At 45.5% G+C, this 14,897-nt stretch overlaps 1 protein-coding gene across 2 annotated transcripts in view; it reads left to right on the top strand.

The window, feature by feature from the left end:
- The window catches only part of pde4ba (phosphodiesterase 4B, cAMP-specific a), a 63,511-nt gene extending 51,993 nt beyond the window's left edge, over nt 1-11,518 (top strand). For both annotated transcript variants that reach the window (XM_061078444.1, XM_061078445.1), the window contains 8 exons: nt 4,152-4,245; nt 6,885-7,174; nt 7,275-7,439; nt 8,106-8,205; nt 8,296-8,450; nt 8,539-8,661; nt 9,420-9,602; nt 9,712-11,518. In XM_061078444.1, the coding sequence (XP_060934427.1) occupies nt 4,152-4,245; nt 6,885-7,174; nt 7,275-7,439; nt 8,106-8,205; nt 8,296-8,450; nt 8,539-8,661; nt 9,420-9,602; nt 9,712-10,167 (1,566 nt within the window). In that variant the 3' untranslated portion in view covers nt 10,168-11,518. The remainder of the gene's footprint in view (nt 1-4,151; nt 4,246-6,884; nt 7,175-7,274; nt 7,440-8,105; nt 8,206-8,295; nt 8,451-8,538; nt 8,662-9,419; nt 9,603-9,711) is intronic.
- The last annotated feature ends 3,379 nt before the right edge of the window (nt 11,519-14,897 follow it).

Genomic DNA, 14,897 nt, shown 5'->3' with positions numbered 1-14,897 from the left:
GTCACTGTTCTCTGAACACAGCTCGCTGAGCATAGAGCGCCCACTTGTGGCTCAAAGGCACAACTTCAGTCTGAGGTGAAGAAGCTGGATGCTGGGATTCAGACACGTGATGTTTTAGGCATTTTTAAGTATTTCCAACAGTGGCAAGGACAAAGAAAATCGATCCAAGAAAGTAAATCAGTAATGCTCAGTAAAATTTATAAAAAAGACAGAATACCCCTAATAAAAATTACCATTATTATCGTGTTTATGCGTAGATCAAACGTGAGAATCGGCGTTAAAAATGACAGTATATACAGCTTGATGCATTGTGGCTGCGTGGTCCGATAACACAGGCGTGTTGCTGTGAATGCAAAACACCCGAGTCACGTGTCGGAGGGAAACTCCGTGTCTGCCTCCCTGCCTACCTGTCCGCCTGAGCGCCCTCCGCAGTGAGCTGTCCGATAGGATCACGCCTGAGTGGAGGAGGCTCAGCGTTATGTCGTCCCCCCCCCTTCTTTCTCTCTCTCTCACGATGAACTACCACTGCCTCTGTCACTGCAGCTCTCTGCTGAAACAACACAACCCCTGCAAGCAGAGAGAGAGAGAGAGAGTGAGAGAGAAAGAGAGAGAGAGAGGGAGAGGGGGATGTGAGAGGCTAGGAGATGTTGTTAAGGAGCTAGAAGAGAATGAAAGGATGGGACTATGAGTGAATGAAAGTGGGGAAAAAGAGGGAGGATAATGGAAAGATGAATGAAAGAGGGAAGGGTAGAAATGGTGAGTGGAAGGTAGTGGCACGGAAAAATAAAATAAAAAAAGATGCAAGTGGATGGAGGGATGTAAAAATAATAGAATAACAGAATAAGAATATGTTGATATGTAAAAAAGAGGTACCCAGAGAGCTTTAATAGGCTGATATAACGCCTGTGTCATTGTGTCGGGCTGCCTTTTGCTCCTGAGTGAGTAACAACATGGGAAACACACGCTGCCAGAAACATGAACATGTGCCGTGTCACCAGAAACTGGGCTTGAATGCAGATAATGGAATCTGTAGGCTGCTGTGTGCTGAGGCTTTTCTTCCAGCCTCTGGGGGAAGCACAGAGCCGCTCCACACTTCGCACAGAGACATCCCCTGCTGGTATTTCTTCCTATATTATGCAGCGAGCTATTATATAAAGAGCTTCCCTTCCCCTCTCTCCCCCTTGTTTTTTTGCACTTATTTATTTATTTGTTCCCGTCCTCTCCCGCGTCCCGCCTCCCTTCTTCTGGTTCTTTCCCTCCGTGGGAGGATAATCCGGGATCCTCTCAGGGAAGCTTCGATCGTCCTCTCATCTTTTTCCCAACTGTATATTGGGCTTGAACGGTCGGGGAGTCTCTGTTTACAGCTCCCGGTGGTTTGAAGCTCTGCAGTGATTAGAGCTTTGGACATTTTCTTATTGGCGGAGGCAATCGCAGCTCGACTGCTTCTCCAGACAGAGTCGTGACGATACTGGCCAGTGGCTCTGATGTTACAGTATGTTCCAGTCAGGTGGCCCCAGCCTTGTACACTGCAGCAGCATCAACACCTGCTCCAAGGACAGCCCATTGATTCTGCCCAGGCAGCCAGACAGACAGAGAGATTGATGACTGAGGCAGTGGCAGCCAGGAGAGAAATTGACATGTAAGTGGTGGAGAGTGAGGGAGAGATGGAGCAGGGGGAGGGAGGGAGGGAGGGAGTGAGGGAAAGGAAGGAGGGAAGGCGATGTGTGTGGCGTCCTTGTGACAGCTCAGCAGCTGCACCACATGTCTGCCTGGGAAGGAAAAGGGGGAAACCTCGTCTCCTCTCTCCTATCTCCTCTCCTGTCTCCTCCTCCCCCAACAACCATACACTGGCTGACTGATGCTGTTGCTATGGCGTTGGGGGTGTTCTGGTAATTGGTGTGTACACATACACACACACACACACACACAAACACACTCAGTCCCTGGCAGTAAGAGAAACCGTGGACTGGTGTCATCTAAATTGGGGAAGGATGCAATTATCTCCCATCCCTCCTTTTCTCTCTCTCTCTCTCTCTCGCCTCTCCGGTCGTCTCCCGGCTGTTTAAAAATAGTCTCCCGCGGACACCCTGACAGCATCTAATATTATTATGGGATGTGTATAATGAACAGGCTTTTGAGTTGCCCACAATGGCTGCTGCACTCGGGGGGGATGTCAGGAGACAACAGGAGACTGGAGAGCAGCGGATGATTATAGAGATAATGGCGATGGAAATACTGGCAATGCATTCTGGTTCCTCAAAACACCCCCCCCCCCCCTTCCTCAGGCCTCATTGTCTCACTGCAGAGGGAGGGGGGGCTCGATGACATTCCTTCACAATAAAAGAGAAAAACACTCTCAGAGGTAATTACAGGGGCTGGAAACTGAAGAGGATTCCTCCGCAGCACTCGCACAGCTGGACAAATGAAAGAGAAACATCTGGAATCCATGTGTGGATATCAAGTATCAATCACTTCCTGATGGAAATCTGCAATCAGGGTTCCCCCCCTTCTCCCCACTTTCTGTCAAATCATGTGTTCTGAACAGTGTTGCTATGGCTGGCAGATTACAGCAGGGGAAAAAAGAGATGGATGAGGGAGGGAATGAAAAATGGGAGGAACATGGAGGAACATGAGGAGAGAGAGCGAGAGAGAGAGAGAGGAGCAGGGTGGGAGGGGGTGTGAGCGCTACATCAGTGCGAGCAGCGAAGCAGGACAAATCCAGCGGAGGAACCCCCCCTCCAGTCAGATGAGCATCGCTGCCTCTCTCCCTCCTCCTCCTCCTCCCGTCTCCATCACTGGTTTTCTCCCCCTCCTCCCTCTCTCGCTCCTTCTCCATTATTCATCAGTGTGCTGAGAGTCCCCAGCTCACAGCTCCTGCTGCTGCTGCTGCTCCAGCCGATCCACCAAGCCCTGTTGGATCTCCTCCTCCTCACCGAGCCTGCATCCATCCATCCATCCATCCGTCCATCCGTCTCTCCACCCCTCCGTCCCCAGGCATGGAGCCTCAGAGCTGGCCCCTTTCTGCTGCTGAGAGGCAGAGTGAGACGTCACCGAGCTGCTCTCTGAGCTCCTAAAAGAAGACAAACGCAAGAGGAGAGAAGAGGGAATTTTTTTTTTGGCATCGGAAAAAAAATCCTGTTCATCTGCCTCTGTTCTTTTTTCATTTTTTCCATTGGATTACAGTTCTGGCTTTGTGTAGGAACGAGAAAACCGGGTCCAAAATGCCTGAAGCCAATTACCTGCTGTCGGTGTCTTGGGGTTACATTAAGGTGTGTGAAGCTTCTCTACGTAGCTGCTCGGGTTTCCGCACTCGTTTCACTGCACCTCTCTGAGATCAATGCTGTTCTATCACAAGCTGTCTTTTGCAGAAATGAACCATTTGCATAAGATCTGTTGTTGTTGTGCAGCTTTTTCAGAATATTCTGTTTTGTGTAATTGCGTTAAGAAATATTTCCCTTCATGCTGGGGAGGATGAGGGGAGGTGGGGGGGGGGGTCTGAGAGAATGGTGTTCTGTGGCTCAGGCTCCATCTTGAGCCCTCTGCAGAGCCGTGTGTGTGTGTGTGTTTGTGTGTGTGTGTGTGTGTGTGTGCACGCGCATGTATCAGCCTGTCATAAACAGCTGCTTCACTGCAGTGCCTGGATCTCTGTGTGCTGTCAAACCTGTCCCTGTTATCTGTTCCGTTTATCTATAATATGAAAATACACATGGAAATCACCAGAAATGTGGGTATGAAGGGGGAATGCAATGGGGTTGGGGGGAGCAGTGTGCAGATTTTCCTCTTGACATCATTGAGATTCTTGCACACTGACGCAAGTGAAACCCCAAAAATGTGATTCAGCGTAATAAACTAGTTGCAGGGGGTGAATTGAGGGTTATTAAAATGTGATGGCCCCCCCGCTGGTGGCACAAATAATGATCCTCACTTAATTAAAGGGAAAATGGAGGGGAAAAATAAGATTGTACGCAGTAATTGCATAATATTCTGGATCTGGTGGATGAAAACTGGGCACTGTTGTACTTTCCATGGAATCATGTACCATTAATTCCTCCCAGGTTTTCCCCTCTGTGGAAATGACAACATGTTTTCTCACTCTCTCTCTCTCTCTCCCCTTCCCTCCCTCCCTCCCTCCTCTCTCCTCTCTCTTGCAGTTCAAGAGAATGTTGAATCGGGAGTTGACGCACCTATCTGAGATGAGTCGGTCTGGGAACCAGGTGTCCGAATTCATCTCCAACACCTTCCTAGGTAAACGCAAAGATCTTGTTTGTGAACACACAAAAACACAAATTTCATATTCAAAATCCACCTACACAGGAATACTCAAAACCTGTGTGTCCACAATACTTAGCAAAAAACAAAAAACACATATAACAGAGGCTGACACAAGTACCCACTTCTCTGCTTTGCTGCAATGTTATCCTGCAGGTTCAGTCTGTGGTGTGATGTTGAGCTGTGCAAGTTGCTCTGGCAGGCTCTTCTGTGGGGGCGTTCCAGAAAACACTGCGCCATTAAGCTTTGTCTAGATCTAGGCTCAGAATGGCCATTAAAACAAAAAAGGCGACATTTCTCAAAGTAACCAGAGGAATAGAAATCAATAACTGGCTGCTGTAAAAAAACAAGGAGTCCAGTTTGACTGACGTGTGAGCTTGTTAGCCGGATTCAGAGGAAGTGGATTGGAGCGGGATGCTGTCAGCACGGGGTGTTCGTGTGAGATCTGAGGAATCTATGGGTTTATATTGTTTTGAGAAGCTTTTTCTCTGCTGTTTGGAAATGTTTCGCGATAGAATATAACTTGCACTTGTTTGGAAATCAACCAAAGCTCGGTAATACACAGGTAAACAAGGTAAAGATACTGCAGACTGTCAAACTATGACAATAATAAGATGCCAGACAGAATGCACATAGCTGTAGTCCAGAGTATTTATAGACACACGGGGCTCCTGATCCATTGGCATCCTGTTGTTGGCGGATTCCTCGCCCCCCCCCCCAGATCATACAGTGAGAGAGAGGAGGGGTGAGGAGAGGCAGTGGAACGTGGGAGGGAGGGAGGGAGCTGACTGCAGTGAGGGAGAAAAACAGAGGTATGGAGGAACCCCCTTTGCTGGCAGGGAGATGCGCTGGGCAGATTGGGTGACTCATCCCCGGTCTTAATGCATCTCTGTCAGCAGGGACACCTTGTTGTCCCTCCACCCTCCGTCGCTGCCCCGAGGGCCCAGACACAGATGACTATCGCCTGGATAGAGAAGTCAGGATTACCCTGCTGGTGGTGGAGAGACAGGGGAGGGAGACTTTAATGAGGAAAGAGGGGAAGTGGCTGAAGCGGCACAGGGTGGTTTGGCCTCGGCTGTTAGATCCTTCCATCCATTGAGATTCATATCAGATTGGTAATGCAGTTATTTCGGATTTATTTATCAGATATCTAGATTAACCAGCAGTTAATTGTGGACTTTTTAATTTAATTTTACTGGTGAAACTGTGCTTGTGGAATCTGGATGATTCACCAGATAAATACAGATCCCAGGGTTTTGCATCCAGGGCAATTTGAAACCAGCTGGATTTTGGGGCTTTTCATCCCAGGACTGAAATAAACGTGGGAGGAGAGGAACGGGAGAAGGAAGTATAGGAGAGAGAGAGAGAGAGAGAGAGAGAGGAGGGCACCAGACATATTTACTTCTATCTGTTTCATTTCTTTTTTGACACGTGACTGAAACTGAGACTTAATCTGATGGAATACGTAGACAGGGATTAAAGATGTCTGGGTAACTGTCTCTCAAAGTGTGGATTGGCATTTACTGTACCTGCTTCTGTAGAAAAATGGATGATAAGAAGCTCGTCTGTCGTACGATTGGTTCTTTCTCACAGACACACACACACACACACACACACACACACACACACACGAACAGCACACAGCATTGGGGATAATGATGGCTTGTAATAAATTAGAGGGCAATATATTGCTCTCCCCCTTGTTTCCCACGCTGCACATGTCTGAGAGCGCTTAATTGGCCGTATTCAATTACCACTGGAGGACTGACACAAAAAAAAGAAGAGGTCGAGAGACACAGAGAAAGCGATAGAAAAGAGAGAGAGAGGGAGGGAGGGAGTGCACAAGAGAGAGAGAGTGATCATTTGAATTACAGCTGGTAATTGAATAACCCTCCACAGGGGGAAGGCTGATAGGCCAGAGATGAGTCGAAGCTTGATAGATGAGTGCACGGCTCACACACACATACCGATGGGCCGCCACTGCAGGATCTCCTCCACTTCCTCTGTGACTGCAGCAAACACGCCAGGCTGCATGTTCTTATAGGAAATGTGGCGTTTATCTATATTTAATTTCTCACAGGGATATCGCATAAAAGCCTTGCATATTTTGTAATTTTGTATTTGATTTGAAGGGTTCAAAAGATGAGGCTTTATTGAATGACCGGCTTTATGGGGTCCGCCTCCACCGCGCCGAGGCCCCCCAGCTCTCCGTCTGCAAATGGACTGACCTATGAGAGTGAAAAGAGCAGGAGATGAGACGCGAGCCCCCCCCCGCTGTGAGACGGAGGTGGGGGGGTGAGCGCCGCGAGTGAGGCGGAGGAAAAGAGAGGAGGGAACAGTGGGAGTTCAGACCTAGGTGGAGGGAAGGGAGCACGAATGAACAAATGAATGGAGGGACAGACGATGAATGAATGAATTGATAAATGCAGCTACTTCAGGTGCAGGTGTTCTTAAAGGGCGCCTGGATCCACGGGGATCCGAGGAGTCCTGCCAACGTTTAAATCCTGGAGCATTTTAGAAAAACGCAGACTCATGCTACACGAGCTCACATGGGAATTTGAACAACATTCGCACTTCTCTCGTAACAGAACCCCCCCCGTTTTTTCCCCCCTCAGAGAAACAGAATGAGATGGAGATCCCGTCGCCGACGTCCAAGACCCGAGAGAAGAAGAAGCAGCAGCAGCAGAAGCAGCAGCTGATGACCCAGATCAGCGGGGTCAAGAAGGTCGCCCACGGGCCCTCGCTCGCCACCAGCAGCATCTCACGCTTCGGCGTCAAGACGGACAAAGAGGAGCTGCTGGCCAAGGAGCTGGAGGATCTGAACAAGTGGGGCCTGAACATCTTCACCGTGTCGGAGTTCTCCAACAACCGACCTCTGACCTGCATCATGTACGCCATCTTCCAGGTATGGAGGAGACGATATTAGCATCTAACACCATTAAGGAAATGGGAAATCTGTTGTCTTCATGCACTCGGCTCTAAAGTTATATTGTTTCTTTTTCCAGGAGCGAGACATGTTAAAAACCTTCAAGATCCCGGTGGACACGTTCGTGGCCTACATGATGACGTTGGAGGACCACTACCATTCAGACGTGGCGTACCACAACAGCCTCCACGCTGCTGACGTGGCCCAGTCCACCCACATCCTCCTGTCCACTCCAGCCCTGGACGTAAGTCGCAGTAAATCGGATCAGGTTCTTCTTACGTTATCCAAGATGAGAAGTTTCCCGCGGCTCTGACCAGTGTTCACCCACAGAAATGAGGGGAACTGAAATTAGCGTGAGCTCTTACATCACCACAAGTTCCGCTTTCCTGGAGTGCCACACTAACGCTTTGAGGAGCTCGGTCTACTTCCATTGAATCATCTTTTCCCCTCCGGCTTACTTCCCCTCTTTCCTTCCACGCTCGTCGATCTATTCCTCAGTTGTTAGATTTTTCCCAGCGTGCATTTTGACTCAACTCTCCTAAAGTGAAAGTACCCAGTGAGGTACAGTCGAGGTCAGAATGCCCCAGTGCTAAAAGTTGACGACGATTTGCTCGGCTTGGTTCTCAACCTTCTTCAGACGCAGGATTACTCTCTCTCACAGTGGATTTTCACAGAAGGGCAGAATCACATTTCTTTATTCAACCTTGTGTGAGCTAAGCTATCACCTGTTTTCTGTAAAGGCCGAACAGGATAGAGATATCCGAATTTCCAATCAGATTAAATTTAAAAATCTGATATTTTAATTGCGAGATTGTAACTCTGAACCTATTGTTCTGTTTTTTATTTATTTATTATTATTTTTATTTTTAAGAAATTGATTAACGTTCTATCTTTCATCTCTTTTTCACAGGCGGTCTTCACAGATCTGGAGATCCTAGCAGCCATCTTCGGTGCAGCTATCCACGATGTTGACCATCCTGGAGTTTCAAACCAATTCCTTATCAACACCAGTGAGTGAAAGGATTACCAGGCCAGCTAGTGTGTGTCCGCTGATGTTTACAAAGGCTTAAATGTTAATCTGTGGTTACTTCTCTCTCCAGACTCCGAGCTGGCGTTGATGTACAACGACGAGTCTGTGCTGGAGAACCATCACCTGGCCGTGGGATTCAAGCTGCTGCAGGAGGACAACTGTGACATCTTCCAGAACATCCCCAAGAAGCAGAGGCAGTCTCTACGCAAGATGGTCATCGACATGGTAACGCATCACATTCTCCTGTCAGATTCTAAAAAAATCTCCATCTGTGTGAATTATCCTGATGCTAAAGGTTTTCTCCTTCATCCAGGTCTTGGCCACTGACATGTCCAAACACATGAGTCTGCTGGCTGATCTGAAGACGATGGTGGAAACCAAGAAGGTGACGAGCTCTGGAGTGCTGCTGCTGGACAACTACACCGACAGGATACAGGTAACAACCACTTACCTCATGAACAAAGAGCAACAGTCACACGTGCTATGGGCTCTGGGTTTGTGACTGAATATAGTGGAAGACTCCACTTGCTTTTAAAGGGTTAGTTCGCCCAAAAATGGAAATTCACTCTTTATCTACTCACCACTCTGCTGATGGAGGAGTGGGCGAAGTGTTTGAGTCCACAAAACACTTCTGGAGATTCAGGGCTAAATAGAGTTGCAACTAAATCCTATTTAATTTAAATAAACACTATTTGAAAGCCAAGACATTCAAATTCAGCTCGAAATGGAATAATTTACACCGTATTTTTAGACTAAATGTGCAAAAGTGTTTTGTGGACTTTAACACTTCGCCCACCCGCCCATTGGTATACTGGTGAGTAGATTCTGATTATTCTTATTTGTTTTTCGGCGAACTATCCCTTTAATAGCCTCTGATCAATAGCCAGCGTTGACCTCTGCTCCAGCCGTCACTCCTTTTCTCACTCCATCCATCTTCTTTTGCCTAAGTGCCCCCCCTCCTCCTCCTCCTTCCTTCTTTATTTAATGTGTAAACCACATCACTACAGAATTAGCGTTAAATGCTGAATTTAATAATTCCATTCACCCCCTTTTTTTTTTACTGTTTCAGGATATTGTTTAAAAAGCATCCGATTTAAACTGATTCAGACCCGAATGTAAAGGCGCTTCCATATTTTGAAAAGGTATTAAGAGAGTGTATGTTGTTACTAAATTGAACTCCTGCTTTATTTCTAGGTGCTACGTAACATGGTGCACTGTGCTGACCTGAGCAACCCCACCAAGTCCCTGGAGCTGTATCGTCAGTGGACCGATCGGATAATGGATGAGTTCTTCCACCAGGGAGACAGAGAGAGGGAGAGGGGGATGGAGATCAGCCCCATGTGTGATAAACATACAGCCTCGGTGGAAAAGAGCCAGGTAGGCAACAAGCATAACACAACCTGAATCATGCACAAACAACGATGGATGTGCAGATTAGCATCGGTGCATCAGAACCTCACCCTTTACTCCTGTTTGTCTCTTCCAGGTTGGTTTCATCGACTACATCGTGCACCCTCTGTGGGAGACCTGGGCCGATCTGGTCCACCCGGACGCCCAGGACATTCTGGACACTCTGGAGGACAACAGGAACTGGTACCAGAGCATGATCCCCCAGAGCCCCTCCCCTCCCTTCTACGACCAGGGCTCGCACGGACACAGCGGCGGCGGCACCGGAGGCCAGGGGGGCGGGGAGAAGTTCCAGTTTGAGCTGACCTTGGAGGAGGAGGACTTGGATGGAATAGAGAAAAACGGCGAAGGGGAGGAGGAGGAGGAGGAGGAGGAAGGCGAAGAAGAAGAAGAAGACTTAGAAGAGGAGGAGGACAGTGTGGGATCTCCTCCCCTGGACTACTTGGACAGTCAGGAGCACGAGGGGGGCCGGATGATCGAACCCACGTCAGCAATAGAAATCGTGACGCATGAAGCGTCGCCCACAGATACATAGGGTTTCCAGCGTCATCCTCACGTGGTGATTTGAAAGTTTTTTGGAGGAAAAGAGGGGAAATCCTCTTGCAGCTGTGCTTTTTAACAAGCCCACAGAGGCAGGGGCTTGGTTGTGGCCCGCACACGGGCGTCTTGCACTTGGGTGTTTGAAGCCAGACGTGGACGGACAGTTTCAGTGAAGCGGCTTCAGAGTTCTCAGGAAATAATTGCTGCGAACATTTAGTCCCGGTGGACAGACGAGACTCGGGGGTTGGAACTTGAAGGATTTCGGCCAGTTTGGGAAATGGTAACTTTAATTTTCTGGACTGGCGTTATGAAAATGGACAATGACACTACTGAGAGAAGTTTTGTACCTTAAGACTTTTTTACAGATATGATCTAGAAGTAGCATAGAGTCAAGATCGACAGATGGAGACACGTTTGTATAGCAAGAGAAAGTGTTTACTTTTTTCCTGTACCATTTGTCAAAGGACTTTTGTGTGCCTTTTTTACTATTGTCTTTATAATAGTTTTTTATTTATTGAACACTCTAGTATGTCTGTGAAATATTTTTTTTCTTTTCTTATCTGAAAGAGCAAAATCTTTTTTGTATGTTTAAAAAAAGAGAACAGTCTTCCATGTATTGGGCAATAGAGAAATCCAAACAAACGTCGACAAACAACTCTCGGACAAACTCATCTAAATAGGGAAACATGAACATTCACATATTCAACGCACATTTTTTATCAATTTCTGGTTTCTGAACTGAGCACAACGTGTTCTTTTAGTTCGTTACATTCACTCGTGGTTCATGTTACAGTCGGTGAATGTCACAGTCACACTGAAATACATTAGGGTCTATTTTCACGCTTCACACATCTTTCCTTCTGTCTTTGTATCTGTCTGCAAACCATTTGTACTTCCTATATTTTCTACTCAGATACACTCGCTCAATCAGGATATGAAAACATTTGCTTAAAATCATAGAATAAGATATTCCTGCATAATTCTCATTAATGGATATTTTATTCATACGATTTTTAGCTTTTGTGTTGTTGTCGACGTGAGCATGAATAGAAACAAACAACAACCTGCTTAGATGCAGGGTAAAAATCCAAAATGAAGTCTGCCAAGGACAAAATGCACAACAGCGGTGGATCTATTTTTAGCCCACAGGTATGCTGCAGTCTTAATAATCCTGTTAGTGGGAATGGGTCCTGACCCCCAGACCCATGTGATGTAACCCCCCCCCCCTGTGGTCCAGCCCAGATCAGATGATGGAAGGTGCTCTTACAGTCGCCTGTCTGAAAGCCACTCTCACGCCCTAATCAACACCGTGATATACAACCCCCCCCCCCCCGGGGCTCCATTGACATGACCCCCAAAAAACAATCAGGCGGCCTATTTCTTCCTCGTGATACAAATCCCTCGAGTGCCGCTTCTGCTCATTGACGTCACTTTCATTATTTCCGTCTCCACGGTGTCGGGTTCCCGGGGACGGAGGAGTTATTAGGATTTGACACGGGTTGTTCCGCTGGAATCAGAGTGGCAGACGGAATAATTAGATGCTCTACTTTTTCAAACCCAACCAAATAAGCGGCTCTGTTTGATTCCCTCACTGATGCTTTAAGGGACAATGGGTTGAATAACGGTTTGCAGACGTTTCTCCTCTGGAAGCTTCCGTGACTGAATCTTTCTGGATGTTCCAGTTGCATTTTGTAATGGCTTCTCTCCATGTTCATGTTGGTTTACTGACTCACAAGGTACTTCATCTAGTTTCACTCCAGCATGCTTAAGTGGCAATCGTTTGTGTGCAGTTTGTACGTATGGATGGTTTTTGTATGTGTGTGTGTGTGTGTGTGTTTGGATGTGCTGACTTTGTCACCAGGCCTTATCCCCATCACTCCACACCTTTGTCGCTACTGTTTGTCGCTAGGAGCTCAAGTTGGTCCTTTTTGCTGTTTATAACAGTGTGTATTTATTCTATACTTTAAGCTTGTAAATAAGAAATACTGGTTCAGTGTAAAATCTATTTTAATTTATATGCACTTGCATTACCTGGAAGTGGTGGTGTCTAATGTGTAGAAGACTCTGGATTAGAGTCTTTTTATAGATGTATTATATATTGATATATATTGTTTTCACACACACCCACACACACATCTATATATAGATATCTATATATCTATATGTAGATATTATTGCTCAGCAGAGCAGCAGCTAAACAGACATGTTGTTGTTGTCACATGAGAACCTTGTAACTCTAACTCTATATTTTATTTTTTACATAAAAGTTAAAAGTCTTTTAATGCACCGTCACACACAAAGTGAATAACTTCATAATAACATTATGCATGAATATTAAACCAAAAAGATTCTTACTTAAGCATCATTTTAAAATCTTTTATGTATTACTTATCCGAAAATAAGTTTCATTCATTAAAACGTCTTAAATTTTGATGATTGCAAACTATTTTACATCAACAGAGTTTTTGATAGTGCAAGGTTTTCATGTGACGGCAGCATCTGGGTAACCCGGAGGCAACATAGAGGACATGTTAAACAGCATAGGCTTGGATATAGGACACATAAAAGCTAGGGAACACAGAAGCTTAGTCAGTGCTCAGTATCAAAGTGGAGAAGTGGCTGATTATCTCTCAGCGGCTCGTCGCAGCCGTCGCTTCTTCCTCCAGCGTCTGAGCTCAGATCGCTGATACGAGGCCCGACTCAGACTCGACTGACAAACACCGAGCGATTGTCTCCTGTTCACACTCGACACACTTCATGTAAAAGTAGATAAGACGGGGACGGTATTGGTAGCATGCTACAATACGCCCAGCACAGACGTGACTCGTTCTGAATTAACAACAAAAACATGATCTTATGTAACTGATTGTGCTAATGTGTGAACTCTCTCTGACCAAACTTGTTAGCAGTTTTGAAATTCAAAATTTGTCAGTATTAACATTGTTTATCTATGTTCAAGCTTTTTTTGTTTTTTTCCTGGTCCTAGTTGTGTCCAAATGGTTAGCCAGATTTAGCACTATCTGCATGAGAGGTGGGGTTTTTTAACTGTCAATAACATGTTCAAGTCCGCCAGTTATCGCCGGTGGGTTATTCAATGTTTCACACAATGTATGGTATTATATTGTATATTGTGTTCAAGAATAAATCTGAAATACTTTTTCTATGAAGTGATTAAAAGCAAAGCATGAATATATTCCATCTGTTTCTGCTCATTCCCCCCCCCCGTAGACTAGATTGCTTTACTTATGGGTGTGAATGACAAATTGGTTCGTTCACACGTCAGTCATGTTTCATTACGCTGTGTCCAAAAGCACCTGGGTCCTGGGCTGAGGAGCCTCTAGTATGTAAGACAGTATAAAATAGAATGGCACTCAGTAGACTAATAACCCCCCCAAGGTCAGACAGTCCCCTGATGAACCATATTTTCATACATTTCATGTCGGCTATCTTCTGAACCATGATTCACAGCTTTTCGAAATAAAAGCTTTATAGTTTAGCTCAAAAAAAAGCACTGTAGCAACAAAACACACATTATGCTTTTATTTTAAAGACAAATTTTGAAACAGGAAGGGATTCTTTTTAAATAAAACCTGGTGGCTATTTTGATGGTTAGTTTAACCCGTTTGCCATCAGCTGATGGAGTTTATCAGAGGACTTGGAACAAGACATACTCTGGCTTCCTGTTTATTAACAGTTAATTAATATTAAATGAGATGGACGTAAGAATCGCACTAACCTCGGCACAGCACTTGGACAACAACAATGCACATGCCAAGTGTGAAGCCAATAAGTTGAAGGGTTCAAGAGATGTTAGTTCCACAGACAGACAGACAGACAGACAGTCTGTTGGATAGAACTCTCTAAGAATCGGACTTAGCGGAATCCAGTTTGACAAATACAGGAAAACTCCATGAGTCCGACGTGGTGGTTCTGATGCAATGTGAGTCGACCACAATCCAACTTAAAACTATATGAAACTTGAGGTCAGCAGACTTGGGCCTGTGCTGTGGGAAGAATAAAAACAACATTGACCTCAAACTTCAGGACAGAGCTGGGAAGGAAAAACAAAAATCAAATGATATTATAGTGCGTTTTAATACATCTGCACCCTGTTACTGTTCCTTCTCTCTGATGTGTTTTGTGCATCATCACGGAGGTTTGGCTCTAATGTGCTGAGACGGGTACACTGTGTGACACAGACTCAGCACCGAGGCCCACACTTAATCTGACAGGACTGTCCTAATGTGACATGAGCCACAAACACACACACACACACACAAAAACACACACAACAAAAATGGTGCTCATTCTTTGCATATGTTAACACAAAAAATACTCGAAAAAACACCACCTCAAAACAGTGTGTGATCAGGTCATTTTTTACAAAAGAACTGTCAGTCACGGTATGAACATAAAAAAAACCTTTTAATGGAAAAGGGAACAACTTCTTGAGATTGTATCAACTTGACATTTATACAAACATTAACTTGAAATGATGGGAACACCAAGTTTTTAAGCTTTTTTTTGCAGCAGCATTATTAAGTTGGTTTATTTAATATTTGGGACACCGTGTAAAAAATTTGTTAATGCAGCAATGATTGCAGGAATGTTATTATTGCACGTTATTTTCCACATTTGTGTGGTTAGACAGGACAGTCTATCTAAACAAGAAATACAATATTCTGCAATTAGACCTTTTCCATCTCTATAAAGATAATAAACCCA

The sequence above is a fragment of the Limanda limanda genome, chromosome 9 (assembly GCF_963576545.1).
Source record: "Limanda limanda chromosome 9, fLimLim1.1, whole genome shotgun sequence".
Lineage (NCBI taxonomy): Eukaryota > Metazoa > Chordata > Actinopteri > Pleuronectiformes > Pleuronectidae > Limanda > Limanda limanda.
This window is presented reverse-complemented; position numbering and strand designations above follow the sequence as displayed.